This window comes from Oncorhynchus gorbuscha, linkage group LG06 (genome assembly GCF_021184085.1).
Source record: "Oncorhynchus gorbuscha isolate QuinsamMale2020 ecotype Even-year linkage group LG06, OgorEven_v1.0, whole genome shotgun sequence".
Taxonomy (NCBI): domain Eukaryota; kingdom Metazoa; phylum Chordata; class Actinopteri; order Salmoniformes; family Salmonidae; genus Oncorhynchus; species Oncorhynchus gorbuscha.
This window is the reverse complement of record NC_060178.1, coordinates 12,092,983-12,109,835: the sequence shown is the minus strand read 5'-3', so window position 1 is coordinate 12,109,835 and position 16,853 is coordinate 12,092,983. Positions and strand designations below refer to the sequence as shown.

The window sequence follows — 16,853 nt, the reverse complement described above, 5'->3', positions numbered from 1 at the left end:
CCCAATCAGAGACAACGAGAATCACCTGACTCTGATTGAGAACCGCCTCAGGCAGCCAAGCCTATACAACACCCCTACTCAGCCGCAATCCCAAATACTACAAACCCCAATACGAAAATACAATATATAAACCCATGTCACACCCTGGCCTGACCAAATATATAACGAAAACACAAAATACAATGACCAAGGCGTGACATGGGGCAAATGTACAAAATCAGCAGGGGATCAAATACTTTTTCCCCCTCACTGTATTTCAGCTATGTATGAATAAAAACAAGCCATATTACAACCTATGTGTTGTTGTGATAATTGCGTTGATTGCACTATAACCTGTTAAGCGCATATGTCTTGCCACTGTAATATAGCCTAAAGCAAAACAAATTCAACCACACCTTTGTTTCAACACAAAAACGGAGAGCAACATCTGTCTAGTGGGTCCACAAAGCATATTACATGCAACCAGTGGAAGAAAAGGTATCCAATTGTCATACATAAGTAAAATTAAAGATACCTTAATAGAAAATGACTCAAGTTAAAGTTACCCAGTAAAATAATACTAATGTAAAAGTATAAAAGTATTTGGTTTTAAATATACTTAAGTATTAAAAGTAAATGTAATTGCTCAAATAAACTTCAGTATCTAAAGTCATTTAAAATTCTTTATATTAAGCAAACAGTATCATTTTCTTGTTTTTTAAATTTACGGATACAACATTTACAAACAAAGCATGTGTATTTAGTGAGTCCGCCAGAGTCAGTGGGGATGACCAGGAATGTTCTCTTGATAAGTGCGTGTACTGGACCATTTTCGTTTCCTGCTAAGCATTCAAAATGTAACGAGTTGTCACGTTCGTTTGTAGAAACGGACCAAGGCGCAGCAGATGTTGAGTTCCACATTATTTATTAGAAAGTGAAACTTAGCAAAGACAAAAACAAATAAACAATAAACTAACAACGAACTGTGACTACAGCGATGCTACGTGCAATAACTCAAAACAAGATCTCATAAAACACAGGTGGAAACAATGCCACTTAAATATGATCCCCAATTACAGACAACGATAGCCAGCTGCCTCTAATTGGGAATCATACCAAACACCAACATAAAAAACAAAACTAGAACCCCACATAGAAAATATAAACTAGACGAACCCCCCAGTCACACCCTGACCTACTCCACCATAGAAAATAAAGGCTCTCTATGGTCAGGACGTGACACGAGTCCTTTTGGTTGTCAGGGAAAATGTATGGAGTAAAAAGTACATTATTTTCTTTAGGAATGTAGTGAAGTAAAAGTTGTCAAAAATATTAATAGTAAAGTACAGATACCACAAAAATCTACTTAAGTAGTACTTTAAAGTAGTTTTACTTACTGTAAGTTCTTTACACCACTGCATGTAACAGACAGTTACATGACCAACAGCATGGTCAAGCAAGTTAATGTTTCTGACATTTTTGGACTACTAAACAACTTGATTTAGAACACCCGAGAGTTACTGCAAGTTGCAAAGAAAACCGCAACTGCCTCCACTGTTCCAACACCATTTCAACATCATCAATTCACCTATACTTAGTCTACTAATACAGTAACAACTAAAAGATTCCAAAAACAATTTAGTCCAAACAACGTTAGCTAACTACAATATGGCTGTCCATGGTACTGATTCCTGTGTGTGTGTGCATAAGTGGAAAAAACATGTTAACTCACCCTACGGCCAATGCCATCCTCCACTCTTTTATGTTAACAAAATGTTTTATGACTCTGGCATACAGTACACACTTTTAGTTTTTGTTGTCCTAGGCTACCTGGCCAAAATGCTTGCTGGCTAGCCTAACTTCCTTTCATGGACAACAATTAGACAGCTAGTTAACATTCGCCTACTACTGTTACATCTAGCTACATATTGAACTTCCATTCTCTCAGGCCAGAGGCAGAATGTATGAATTTATGGTTGGATCAGAATCGCTATTATAATCATTGGTCAGTACGGATAATTAAGTAAAACCACAAGTCCAAATCCCTCTCTCTGTCAATGGCTAATTTAGGAAAGGAACAATTTTAGCTAGCTAGCTAGCCACCAGAGGTAATCAACTCAATGAGATGCAACAATTCAATTTATTTTCTGATAAATTATGTTTGGCTTGATGTGATTGGTGTGAAGCCAAATTCAAACTGGCTTCCCTTGACACTTAAAAATGTGGTGTGCCAGGACCATTCACAGTTGAGCTTACTCAGTTTAGCTCAACGCTGATTAGATATTATTGTATTTTAAAAAATATCAAGGGAGGCTAAATGTGTGCTGGCTTCCCATGCATTCAATGCTACGGGCAGCAAAAATATCATACTATTTTTGACCAGACAGCATCAGATAGATGGGCTACACATACAGAGAGGTGCTGTTTCACTCGATCGGATGCTTCTCTGGTGAGATACATTCAGTCTCTTGCGAATTGAAGGAAAATGATGAAACACAGAGACGAAAGGTCAATTCATTAATGCTTTTTTTTGTTTTTGTTTTTTGTCAATTTTGGGGGGAAACCTGGCTTCCCTTGGCAGCCATGAATAGACGCAACTGATCTTATATGCTACCATTAGCTAGCTGGCTAGATGGTTGTGGTCTTTTTGCTGCCTAGGCAGCGTAGCTACAACTCTTTAGCTGGTCCCATGGTTGATTCAGAGTGGTAGAACCTCCACATTATTGTTGACGTCGTTGTCGTAACCTTCCCATCTTCAACCAAGTGGTAAACTAGGAAAATTAAGTTTATTTCAGTTGTAAGGAATGATTGTCAAATAGATAAATTGCTATAATAGCAGGATTCCATTTGTCTGATGATAAAACCAGCGGAAGGTGAAATAGTCATGAAAAATGAAGGCAGCAATCAGGACTAAGAGTAAACTCCGACATCCGCAGCCAAAATCGGTGGCCAATAATGGTTGCTATTAAGATCACTGTGTGCGTGATGTTATCAGTATTGATGGTTTAACAAAAGATCCATCGATGGATTCAATTGGCATTTAATCACTTCAAATTTGACAAGACTGTAAAACACAAATTATGAATCAAAAGTTCCCATATGTCTACATTCCTTGATTATAAAATAATGTATTTATATATAGCCAGACTAAGGTTTAATTAATATTAAAAATATACAACTATGTGAGATGTTTTGTCACCATACAACATTACACCAGACCACTTCAGAAGTCAAGGAAGTGACCTCGTTTCTTCTTCCTGTGGTAGTCCCTCCTTTTCCTGTTCAGCCAAGCAAGACTGTTCCTTTTCGCTCTGTCCTGGGTCAGCGTGGGGAAGGCTTGGCTGGGAAACACCTCCCTCAGCTTGGACAGGAAGAACACCTCCAGGTTACGACCTGCGTTGGCGACCTCAGAATCCGGCTACAGGTCAAGAGGTCAGATGTCATGAAGGGAGCTGCAGAGTTCAACTTTCAACACAATGAAGGACAATTTATGTACAAAACAAAAAAAAATAAAAAGCTGTGTTCCTGGCTCCTATATGTCTATGGGAAAATCCCTATGGCTTATTGGCAAGAAAAAAAGTTAGGTATAGTTTTAGTTTCTGGAAATTGAATATTATCTTAACATTAACAAAATATTTTTTAAATAACAAAATAATGATTCAATTCATATGGATTTGACCTACATAATTGAAAGTTGCACAGTTCCTGAACATGAGTAGGACGTCGTCCACAAACTGCTGGGCTGTGAAGTAGTGAAGAGTGTTCCTCTGGTCCAGCTTCCTCCTGATCACTGATAGGTCCATCGGCCTCTTAATGATCTGGTAGTAATGACGAGCCTGGAGCCCAATCACAGAGTCAATTTAATTTTATCACAACATAACGATAAGATGGTGCGCGCCGAAGAGGATGGCTGATGTTTTACATGCTCCTGGTCAGTTGTGCTCTTTTGTTATTGTTTTTGCATTGTTTGTAACTTATTTGTTTACTTATTTTGTACATAACGTTTCTGCTACCATCTCTTATGACCGAAAATAACTTCTGGACATCAGAACAGTGATTACTCACAATTAACTAAAATAAGCTTTTTCCTTTAACGAGTCTGATGAGAAGGATATACTGCTCTCCCGGGAACAGGCCCAAATCCCTGTAATTTGCGTGAAGAGACGACGGAGAAAGAGGACAGAGGATGGGCTGTCTTCTGAGAATCCGTAGGCGAGCGAGTAAACTCCCACGGCCTTCCGTTCTACTTGCTAACATGTAATCATTGGAAAATAAAATGTAGGACCCACCATTACGATTATCCTACCAACGGGACCTTAAGAACTGTAATATCTTATGTTTCACAGAGTCGTGGCTGAACAACGACATGGACATTACAGAGCTGGCGGTATTTTCCATGCACCGCCAGAACAGAGATGCTACGTCTGGTAAGACGAGGGGGGGGCGCAATGTCTAATATTAAAGAAGTCTCTTTTCTTTCAAAAACAAGGACATTTCTAAGTAACTACCCTCTGTAGTGCCTTGCGGTCGGAGGCCGAGCAGTTGCCATAACAGGCAACTCTTGATGGTGCAGTTGTAGAACCTTTTGAGAATCTGAGGGCCTATGCCAAATCTTTTCAATCTCCTCAGGGGGAATAGGTTTTGTCGTGCCCTCTTCACCACTGTCTTAGTGTGCTTGGACCATGTTAGTTTGTTGGAGATGTGGACACCAAGGAACATGAAGCTCTCAACCTGCTCCACCACAGCCCCGCCGATGAGAATGGGGCGTGCTCGGTCCTCCTTTTACTGTAGTCCACAATCATCTCCTTTGTCTTGATCACGTTGAGGGAGAGGTTTTGTCTCGGCACCACACGGCCTTCCTATAGGCTGTCTCGTCATTGTCGGTTGTTTCATCTGCAAACTTAATGATGGCGTTGGAGTTGTGCCTGGCCGTGCAGTTATAAGTGAACAGTAAGTACAGGAGAAGACCAGGTACACACACCTGAGGGGCCCCAATGTTGAGGATCAGCAAGGCGGATGTGTTGTTTCCTTCCCCGTACCACCTTGGGGCGGCCCGTCATGAAGTCCAGGATCCAGTTGCAGAGGGAGGTGTTTAGACCCAGGGTCCTTGATGAGCTTTAAGGGAACTATGGTGTTGAACGCTGAGCTGTAGTCAATGAATAGCATTCTCACATAGGTGTTCCTTTTGTCCAGGTGGGAAAGGGCAGTGTGGAGCGCAATAGAGATTGCATTATCTGTGGATCTGTTAGGGCGGTATACAAAACAGAGTGATTCTAGGGTGTCTGGGATAATGGTGTTGATGTGAGTCATGACCAGCCTTTCAAAGCACTTCTTGGCTACAGACGTGAGTGCTATGTCATCGGTAGTCATTTAGGCAGGTTACCTTAGTGTTCTTAGGTACAGGGACTATGGTGGCCTGCTTGAAACATGTTGGTATTACAGACTCAGCCAGGGACAGTCTGAAAATGGCAGTGAAGACACTTGCTAGTTGGTAAGCACATGCTCGCAGTACACGTCCTGGTAATCTGTCTGTACCTGTGGTCTTGTGAATGTTGACCTGTTTAAAGGTCTTACTCACTTCCGCTGTGGAGAGTGTGATCACACAGTCGTCCGGAACAGCTGGTGCTCTCATGCATGTTTCAGTGTTATTTGCCTCGAAGGGAGCATAGAAGTGGTTTAGCTCGTCTGGTAGGCTTGTGTCACTGAGCAGCTCTCGGCTGTTCTTCCCTTCGTAGTCTGTAATGGTTTGAAAGCCTAGCCACATCCGACGAGCGTTGGATCCGGTGTAGTACGATTCGATCTTAGTCCTGTATTGATGCTTTGCCTGTTTGATGGTTCGTCGGAGGACATAGCAGGATTTCTTATAAGCTTGCAGGTTAGAGTCCCGCTCCTTGAAAGCGGCAGCTTTAGCTTTTAGCTCAGTGCGGATTTTGCCTGTAACCCATGGCTTCTGGTTGGGGTATGTAATTACACTCGATGTATAAACCCAGCCATTTAATGGGTATTTACCAATGTTTCGGCATCACTGTGCCTTCCTCAGGGTGAGCAAGAGTGGGGACGACGTCATCAATGCACTTATTGATGAAGCCAATGACTGATGTGGTGTACTCAATGCCATCGGAAGAATCCCGGAACATTCCAGTCTGTGCTAGCAAAACAGTCCTCTGCTTCATCTGACCACTTTTTTAATTGACCGAGTCACTGGTGCTTCCTGGTTTAATTTGAGCTTGTAAGCAGGAATCAGGAGAATAGAATTATAGTTTGAATTGCCAAATCGAGGCGAGGGAGAGCTTTGTACGTGTCTCTGTGTGTGGAGTAAAGGTGGTCTCGAGTTTTTTCATCTCTGGTTGCACATTTAACATGCTGATAGAAATTTGGTAAAACCAGATTTCAGTTTCCCTGCATTAAAGTCCCCGGGCCACTAGGATTGCCGCCTCTGGATGAGCGTTTTCCTGTTTGCTTATGGTGGAATACAGCTCATTGAGTGCGGTCTTAGTTACAACATCGGTCTGTGGTGGTATTTATTTATTTCGCCTTTATTTAACCAGGTCGGCCAGTTGAGAACAAGTTCTCATTTACAACCTGGTATGACGACAGCTATGAAAAATACAGATGAAAACTCTAGATAGATAGCGTGGTCTACAGCTAGATACTCTACCTTAGGTGAGCAAAACCTTGACTTACTTAGATATCGTGCACCCGCTGTTTACATATATGCATAGTCCGCCACCCCTGGTCTTACCAGACACTGCGGTTCTATCCTGCCGATAGAGCGTATAACCAGCCAGCTGTATGTTGATAATGTCGTCATTCAGACACGACTCCGTGAAGCATAAGGTATTAACGTTTTTGATGTCCTGTTGGTAGTTTAATCTTCCTCGTAGGTTGTCGATTTTATTTTCCAATGATTGGAAGTTAGCTAGAAGAACAGAAGAGGCAGGGGGTTTATTCGATCACCTTCGAATCCTCAGAAGGCAGCCCGACCTCTGTCCCTTTTCTCCGTCGTCTCTTCACGCAAATGACAGGGATTTGAGCCTGTTCCTGGGAAAGCAGATTGTCGTTCACGTCGGGCTCGTTAAAGGAACAAAAAAAAAGCTTTTGCCAGTCCGCGATGAGTAATCAATGTTCTAATGTCCATTAGTTATTTTTGGTCATAAGAGACTGTAGCAGCAACATTATGTACAAAATAAGTTTAAAAATAAGTTTAACAACGCAAAAAAAAATGAACATAAAAACACAATCCGTTAGGAGCATGTAAAACATCAGCCGTCTTCTCCGGGTGCTGTCTTCTTTTTCTCTCTACTGCATTCCTAAAGAAAATAATGTACTTTTTACTCCTTACATTTCCCCTGACACCCAAAAGTATTCGTTACATTTAGCAGGACAGGAAAATAGTCTAATTCACCCACTTATGAAGAGAATATCACTGGTCTTCCCTACTGCCTCTGGCAGACTCACTAAACACAAATAACTTTGTTTGTAAATTATGTCAGACTGTTGAAGAGTGACCCTGGCTATCCATAAATTAAAACATTTTAAACAAGAAAACCATAATGTCTGGGATACTTAATATAAGGAATTAGATATGATTTATACTTTGACTTTTGACTCTTAAGTATATTTTAGCAATTACATTTACTTTTGATACTTAAGTATATTTCAACTTTTACTCAAGTAGTATTTTACTGGGTGACTTTTACTTGAGTCATTTTCTATTAAAGGCATCTTTACTTTTACTCAAGTTTGACAATTGGATACTTTTTCCACCACTGAATAGAGGAAGATATGTCAATAGACTTGGAGGAAGATGATTGGTGCCTTTTTACCAGTGGGCTGACAGGCTCCTGGAATGGAGCACTGAGGATGTGGCTGGACAACAGAAGAGTCAGCTTCTCACACCTCTGCAAAGAAAGAGATACACGTAACTAAAATCATACTGAACCCCACTATTCCCTTCATTAAACCATGGTAGTTCCCAATCCTAAACAGACACTGTAGCTGGCTCTTATCTACTCTCCTTTAGCATATGTTGGCGATGTGCTGTAAATATGTCTATGCGAATACTTGTATGCTTGACTGCTGTATGACATGGAAAGAATGTCCTAACACATACAGTGAAGATCATCATCATAACCCACTCTTTGGTCCATGCTGGACAGTGTGTATGGTGTGCCTGCCCCCTGGTGGTCTGTCGAGGGATGTATGGTCTCACAGTCATAGCCCACCCCAGGTTCTTGGTCACTCCGGCACAATGTGCACACCCAGTCGCCCCTGTGGGACAGTGAGAGAGGGTCAGATTCATATTTGTTCCATTTCCTCATCTAATCCAGAGGCTTTCAGTATTACATAAACTGTCAGTATGGTTATTGGTAACAGAACACATATTGTTGCCCTGTGAACATAGCCAACAATGCCAACTCAAGACCGGTATAGTTTTGCACGACTGCAGGGCCGGGGTTATGTGCGGGCCTTAGGGGGCCTGGCCCGCCCTACCATACCTCCTCTGCCAGTCCCCTCAAAAATATTGATCATGTATTTGACAGAGATGCACGCAGACAGAAAGATGCATCAATCGAGAGTTTCAGCAGAGAGGAAGAGGTGAAGCGAGGGGGCTCACTCTCTCACTCAAAATCTGCCCAGAATAAGCCCAATGAGTTTCTTTGGGGCGCAATTTTGGTTTTAGAAGTGGGGGACCAAATATTATTATTTTATTTTTTCTATTTTTCAGTTGGATAAACACTCCAAACAGCCTTCCCGACCGCTCGGAGGCGCCCGCATGGTCCTAAAGCACACCGTTGCCTCGTTTTGTATCACATTCCAAGGATAAAGCTGGGTGGGGGACAAAAATACAATTTCCAAATGTTGGGGGGACATGTGGAAGTATCACCTCTGTGCAGACCTAAGCTTGTCGCCTGCCTTCCCGCCTTTGGGACAACTACTCCCTTTGTTAGGGCAGAGACATGAGCATCTTGTCATTATATACAGATCTCTGGTTTCAGCCTCTTGCGAATTGGAAAGGAAAATTGGCTGGTGCACTGTTAGGATGCTGGCTTCCCCAAAAGTAAATTGATGTTTGGCCAAAATGATAGAATTACTACTCATGTCTAAATAAAAACATTAAAAATACTTCACCAGAGAGCATGACTTAGCCACAGAGGATCATTAGCTGATTTTCAACAAAAAAAATTGTGGATTGTTTCAAATCATAAATGTGTAGGTCTATACCTATTTGGAAATCCTGCAATTTGGGTGGCGCGTATGGCATTATGTCTAGCTGATTGAGTTGAGGCTGTCAGTGAAAAGCATCTCAAATATGTGTGAAAATAATGTGTCTTGAGTATCATTAAAATGTTGTAACAAGAAGGAGGTGTGTGGCAAAGATATGCACTCAGCTCCAGAATGCACTCTGCTCTCCAGAATGCACTCAGCTCTCCAGAATGCGCTCAGCTCTCCAGAATGCGCTCAGCTCTCCAGAATGCGCTCAGCTCTCCAGAATGCGCTCAGCTCTCCAGAATGCGCTCAGCTCTCCAGAATGCGCTCAGCTCTCCAGAATGCGTTCAGCTCTCCAGAATGCATTCAGCTCTCCAGAATGCGCTCAGCTCTCCAGAATGCGCTCAGCTCTCCAGAATGCGCTCAGCTCTCCAGAATGCGCTCAGCTCTCCAGAATGCGCTCAGCTCTCCAGAATGCGCTCAGCTCTCCAGAATGCGCTCAGCTCTCCAGAATGCGCTCAGCTCTCCAGAATGCGCTCAGCTCTCCAGAATGCGCTCAGCTGTCCAGAATGCGCTCAGCTCTCCAGAATGCGCTCAGCTCTCCAGAATGCGCTCAGCTCTCCAGAATGCGCTCAGCTCTCCAGAATGCGCTCAGCTCTCCAGAATGCGCTCAGCTCTCCAGAATGCGCTCAGCTCTCCAGAATGCGCTCAGCTCTCCAGAATGCGCTCAGCACTCCAGAATGCGCTCAGCACTCCAGAATGCGCTCAGCTCTCCAGAATGCGCTCAGCTCTCCAGAATGCGCTCAGCTCTACAGAATGCGCTCAGCTCTCCAGAATGCGCTCAGCTCTGCAGAATGCGCTCAGCACTCCAGAATGCACTCAGCTCTCCAGAATGCGCTCAGCTGTCTCCCACCAATTATTTCCTGATCATTGTGTGAATAGTTTGCCCTTTGATGGTTTCTTTTTCATAAGTTCCCCATGTCACCAGTAGGTCTAGTAAATGTACCCTTAATCCCTCTTCATTTGGTTACACATATTTCTGTTAATGCATGTATTCATTTGTCATTTACCGTTCTCATTCTCGGAGTGTAAATGTTATTTGCAGAGTTCACAACGATTATGAGTTTTGTCAATCTTTTCTTTGGAATTTTCCATGAGCAATGAGTCTGGTTTCTCTGTCCTGATAACACGAGCACGACTGAGCACGCATAGAAGTAACTGCCTTCTTTGGGGGCAGGATGACAGATTTTTAGCTTGTTGGCTCGGGGATTCGATCTTGCATCCTTTCGGTTAATAGTCCAATGCTCTAACCACTCGGCTACCTGTCGCCCCAAATAGGAGAAAGGCCCGTGCTTGTTGCGCACCGCAACATCACCCACCTTGAAGTATAAACAGGAGGCAGTCAACATTTGAAAACTATTCAACCATAAACGTAATTGTTTAAAACCTTGACTTGTCATTTTATGAGGTATATTTTACCATTACAAACGATAGTTCCTCCGTATTTGAAACATCTTTCTAACACTCCCGGCCTCGATAATCACCAAGCGTCGGTGTGAAAGAACAAACCACCCCTTCAAATTAGTGGATTCGGCTATTTCAGCAAAACCTGTTGCTGACAGGTGTATAAAATCGAGCACACAGCCATGCAATCTCCATAGACAACTATTGGCAGTAGAATGGCCGATACTGAAGAGCTCAGTGACTGTCAACGTGGCACTGTCATAGGATGCCACCTTTACAACAAGTCAGTTCATCAAATTTCTGCCCTGCTAGAGCTGCTCCGGTCAACTGTTGTTATTGTGAAGTGGAAACGTCTAGGAGCAACAATGGCTCAGCCGCAAAGTGGTAGGCCACTCAAGCTCACAGAACGGGACCGGCGAATGCAGAAGTGCGTAGCACGTAAAAATAAAAAACGCCTCTCCTCGGTTGCAACACTCACTACCGACTTCCAAACTGCCTCTGGAAACCATAACTGTTCGTCGGAAGCTTCATGAAATGGGTTTCCATGGCCAAGCAGCCACACACAAGCCTAAAATCAACATGCGCAATGACAATCGTCTTCTGGAGGGGTGTAAAGCTCATACTTCGACATACTTTTGGTCAAGTAGTGTATGATGATCTGATTATCCCAATATGAACAAAATGATTACAATGTTGAACTTCCCTAGCAATAGCTCAAGTCAAGACAGATAGAAAGGGAGGCAGACAGGCAGAAAAGAGAGACGAATGTGATTGAAACGTTATAGGCCTACTGCTGCATTGGCCAATAGCCTATCTCTGAGTTCTATGCGCTAATTTCATTCAAATATGCATGCACGCACGGGCACACGTGGGGGGGATTCCGTGAAAAAACAAGCTCACCTATGGAAATCAAAGGCACATCCAACCTATTCGTTTTGGCGCCGGGTCTGCGTTACAGTATAATACACATTTTCCTGAAATTGTATCTCCACATGTAAAATGTGCAGGATACACAAATATTCAAAGGATGTGAAACTCTATTTGGAAAAATGTTTAGAAGAAATCATTATAAAAATGTTCATAAACACCGACAATGGCATCTTAATACATACAGTGGGGAGCTTCGGAGGGGTGGTATGTGGCAGGAGAGGTGGTAGACCTTAGGGCAGCCATCGCAGCACAGCAAGTCGCCCCCAGTGAAGCACACCGCACAGAAATCCTCACTCTCCATCCCTGCTGCCCCTTTCTCGTTCTCAGGCTGCTCCTGGGACACTATAGACCCATCGATAGATGCGCACTGCCCCACATGAGCCCCCTCACTGTTCTCCCCATCTGCTGGCACCCAATCAGATTCCAGTTTTGTTTCTGACTCCAACTTTGGATCTAACTCCATTGGCTGATTCAGTTCTGACTTTGGCTCCAGGTCTGATTCTATTTCCAGTGAATCTGAGCCAGATTTCAGATCTGGAACCAATTCAGACTCCGATTCAGATTCCAAGTCGAGTACTAGATCTGATTCTGGTGCTTGTCCTATAGGGGGCGATGGGAGTGCAGGTCTCTCCTGAAGGTGTGGTGGTTCAGTCCAAAGGGGCCCCTGTATTTGTGTTGGCTCCATCCCAGAGGCCCCTGGTTCTGATCCAGATGACTCTTCTCTGCTTGCTGAACTCTGCTGGAAATCCAGACTGGACCCTGTCTTCAAATAGAAGACAGACAGGAATCTAAAGTCACATTTATAGAATTGGCCAATAAACACATTACTCTAAGTAGAACAGGGACAGGTCAGCTTGGTTGATGGGCGTGGAGGCCCAGACAATTACCGTAACTGTGTAACCTCTCTAACCCAGTGTGATTCGAGGAGGCTGAATCCTAATTTGAGAAACGTCCATTCATGCAACTCTCATTGACATTAAACCCTGATTTAGAAATGAAACGTCTGACTCGTCCAATAGAGTAGGACTTTTTAAGCACTAATGTATTTGTAACACTGTATCATAACATGAGAAAATATGTGGGGAACCAGGTGAATCTGTAGAGGTAGATACAGGGCCATTCTTTGCATCTTTACCATAATGACTTTGACAGCATGGGCAGCACCATTGAGGGCAATTTTAAAGTAGACAATGACTTATTTTTCAACTTCTAGGAGTTTGTTGGCAGTCGGTAAACAAACTGAAATGGTGACTACTGCCATCTGGAGTGTGCTGTCAGAACAGGCATAAAGCCAATGTTGGTGATTTACTTCCACATGCAGTGAATGGAATGTTTGCTCAGGGCTATAATTAATTGGCTGTTCCCTCCTGCTGACTTGTATGTAATTCTATGATCACTTGTTTACCCGTAGGAAGTGCCACCCAGTTGACTGTTTCAAAATGTTGAAAGTACTTAATGGCACTGCAGGTCTTGTTGCTACGTATGTTGCTAGCAAATTACCAGTCCCTTTCATCAGTACCCATGGTATTTCATATTTCACCATTTCATGGTAAAGCATGCGGGCTTTGTGGCAAGTGCGCCCTGTATCCAACTCTATGGTCTGTACCTGTTGGACATGCTCCTCTGGGGTAATGACTGCCGGCAGAGGCGCCGCAGCGTCCTCCGTCAGCAACTCTGAGTGTGGTTGGCGTAACAGTGACACCAAAGACACCAGTGGCGGTACCATTGACAGGGCAACTGACTGTCCGGGGTCAAGTTTGATCGTCAGACGCTCCAGACGCACAGTGGCTACACAGGAACTGCCCAAAATCCTCTGGGACTCTGGATGGATCCTGAGGATATGGAAAATGGCCTTAGTTTACGAGGTCCTGTCTTAAACATAATATGCTACAAAATAACACTGGACAATTTGCTCTGAAGTTATTTGAATATGTTGATATTACAAGACCAATGTAGTAATTTGATGCCAATGCCAATGTATTAAAAAAGTAAGTTGAAACGTCTGTTAGTTTCGCTATACGTTTCTGTTTGTCTCAGACAGGTCTCGTTGCTATGTATGTTGCTAGCAAATTACCAGTCCCTTATGTAATATTTTATCTGCATTCACTTCACTGTCTTGAATATCCTGTTTTGGTTTGTATGGTGTCCAAATTAGGACAATCACATCGATGGAAGTTGTTGGTTCTGTCCTGTAATGGACACCGTAGGTCTGAGCGAACACACAAGACTGAGCATTACTATCTAAGGGATGTCATTATTTTCCGAAACTGACTTGGCATACCTGATTCTCTCCAGTGAAGCTGCTATGGTTCTGTTATTCCCATCAGCCTCTCTGTTCTTCCCACTATGGACCCATACTGAGGAGATAAGTAGTACAGTTATGAGAGCAGCAACTTTGGCAATCCACTGTATTTAATTCCTTATTGATATCTTAGGGTACAACCATGAGAACTCTGTATGTCGGGCTCTGTCTGACAGACTGTCAAAGGAGCGATGGTTGTGTCAGGGTGATTTTGACGCTGCTGAGGGGATGAGGGGGACATCTTGGCTTTGCAGATAAATGTCCAACCTGGCCCCATTTCTATCCCACAGGGCTGAATAGTGCCAGGCTACAGGGAGGCAGACAAAGATGGACCAGTATAATCAGAGTAAAATAAACACTTCAACTTCCTGTCAACCTAATCAGTGTAACACTTTTGTTCAAAGTCCATGCAAAAAGACACATAAAAAGGCCATATCTCACTTTCTCTTCAATTCTCTATTTATTTCTATCCCCCTCTGCCCCTTTCTACGTCTTCATTGCTCTACTTTTTTATCTCTACCACTTTCTCACTCTCTCTTTTACCCCTCCCCCCTTCCCCGTATTACCTGCTGTGTTGTCTGCCTCGGTGCACCTGTTGTGGTTACCAGGTTTGGGCCAGTAGTCTCAGTCTTCCCAGTGGGCTGTCTCTCCGTTGCGGTCGATGTTACCCGTTTGGCCATGGAGCGCTGGAATCCCCGCGGCAACAAAGTCGCCCGCCTTTGGGGCATGTTGCCATGGCGCCTGCGGGCCGCCGCTGCCATCGCCAGCGAACTGGATCCCTGGGTGGTAGACAGTGAGTTGGTCATGTGTCTACATCTCAACAGCTATAGGCCAGTTAACAATAGTCTTATATCCCTACAGCCATAGGGCAATTTACAGTAGCAAAACAAATGTCCCAATGGTATGCTATAACGAAAGATGCCCTGAATCTACATAAACACCGAAAGATGCCGCGGACTATGCACTGAATTTACATAAACACCATAACGAACGATGCCCTGAACTATGCACTACATCTACATTAATAAAACCACCAGGTGCTGATTGTAGTCGAAAGAAAAACTACAATTTATGATATCCAGCGAACATTACCATGTCACGACGAGACGACAGAACGCACAGACGTCTACAGTAAAACATATATTTTTTTAAAATAGCGATTCACTATAGTGACAGCAGAATAACACTTACCTCTACAATGTCCCAATAGTGCAACAATAAACTTTTCTAATCAACGAATATGAGTGTGTGACTACAGAAGAACTGTGTTTCTGACCTAATGAGAAGAGTGGTAGTGCTTTTCCTTTTCTCCAGGACAGTGGAAGATGGGATGATATAGATTGATGTTGATGGATGAAGAGAGGAAAGAAGCAAAGAGATGACGAGGGAGTATCACGGTGGTCCTCCCTGATTGGAGGAACGTTTGACGCAAAAATTGTCCCTACACGCGTCCTCTCCCCCCTGGCATCTCATTAGTACCTGGATTGTATTCATTAGGGCACACCTTAGAAAAACATTTCGCAACAGAAAACAAAAACAAGTGTTCCTAATTGGTTCAGGCAGCAGCTCACTATTTTTCTTGCATTTTGTCCCTAATGAACACAACCCTGGTTTTGTACATGTGAGTTTGCAGTGCACCGCAAAGTGTTCCATATTAATCCACTTACACGTCAGATAGTGGTAGGGGTGTAGATGGAAAAGCATCTCACAAGCTTGGTTGTAGTGTGTTAAAATGTGAAAAGCTGGACAATCAAATCTTCAAGCTTCTGTCACCATTATTGATGATGAAGCACACACATGCAATCTATACTAACGCTCTTTAAAGCTTGCGGGTGGGTACCAACATGTTAACTTGGACACAAACAGCAGTATCTGGTCTTAGACTTGGTCTTGCTGTCTCTGTGCTGGAAGTTTAATCAACTGGAACTCCTGATGTTCCTCTGTGTGGCCTGTGCTTGACATTGTCTGGCTCAAAGGGCCTTGTGCACCGTCATGTGCTTCAGCTGGCCAAATCGACCCGACCCGACCCCAACCCAGCTCTGTCTGCTGCCTTGAGTACCATCCCATGTCCATCTGCCCCTGGCTGCCTTGTAGCCTCTGGACCAGGGGCTGGTGAGGAGACCACAGCAAATGTTCTGGTGTGATCTGTAGAAGGCCTGGAGAAGAGCCACTACAGGACCATCTTAGGGTGAAGTCTGGTCCACAGGGTATGGGGATGATTCTAGACCTGTTCCTGTGGGTTCTGCTGAGAGTTTGGATCTGGGTGTGACTGATCTGACTGATTCTGGATCTGTGATGTGTCTTCATATCAGGAAAAGCAACCCTGTTGAGGATAGAGCAGGGAACCATAGCTCTGATTCAAGAGGGCAGTGGAAGCCAAAGAGGAGATTTCCTGAGGCTTTGGGAGACACTGCTACAAAAGAGACGCTGCTACACTCCTCAAAAACATGCCGGTTTTCTCCCTCAGTGACCAGATAACCTCAATGTAGACAAATCAAATTAGCTTTTAACCCAAAATGGCCTGTCGTGATTTAAATACATTACTTTTGGATATACACAGTCTACAAAATATTAAGAACATGGGGCATGGACTCTACAAGGTGTTTACATTTACATTTACATTTAAGTCATTTAGCAGACGCTCTTATCCAGAGCGACTTACAAATTGGTGCATTCACCTTATGACATCCAGTGGAACAGTCACTTTACAATAGTGCATCTAAATCTTAAAAGGGGGAGGGGTGAGAAGGATTACTTATCCTATCCTAGGTATTCCTTAAAGAGGTGGGGTTTCAGGTGTCTCCGGAAGGTGGTGATTGACTCCGCTGTCCTAGCGTCGTGAGGGGGTTTGTTCCACCATTGGGGGGCCAGAGCAGCGAACAGTTTAGACTGGGCTGAGCGGGAACTGTGCTTCCTCAGTGGTAGGGAGGCGAGCAGGCCAGAGGTGGATGAACGTAGTGCCCTTGTT

The 16,853-nt window shown here is 43.6% G+C and overlaps 1 protein-coding gene across 2 annotated transcripts; it reads right to left on the bottom strand.

The window, feature by feature from the left end:
- Positions 1-1,338: 1,338 nt before the first annotated feature.
- On the bottom strand, positions 1,339-15,302 carry LOC124037547 (tripartite motif-containing protein 66-like). 2 transcript variants are annotated; one of them, XM_046352352.1, is made up of 10 exons: positions 15,162-15,302; positions 14,452-14,664; positions 14,027-14,192; positions 13,865-13,940; positions 13,190-13,415; positions 11,766-12,346; positions 8,118-8,250; positions 7,806-7,880; positions 3,663-3,815; positions 1,339-3,397 (listed from the first exon to the last, which is right to left on the bottom strand). In XM_046352352.1, the coding sequence occupies exons 2-10, from the start codon at positions 14,644-14,646 to the stop codon at positions 3,203-3,205; spliced, it is 1,800 nt and encodes a 599-aa protein (XP_046208308.1). In that variant the 5' UTR covers positions 14,647-14,664; positions 15,162-15,302; the 3' UTR covers positions 1,339-3,202. The 2 variants fall into 2 exon arrangements, with proteins under 2 accessions (XP_046208308.1, XP_046208307.1); XM_046352351.1 differs by having other exon boundaries at positions 15,077-15,299.
- Between the last annotated feature and the right edge of the window lie 1,551 nt (positions 15,303-16,853).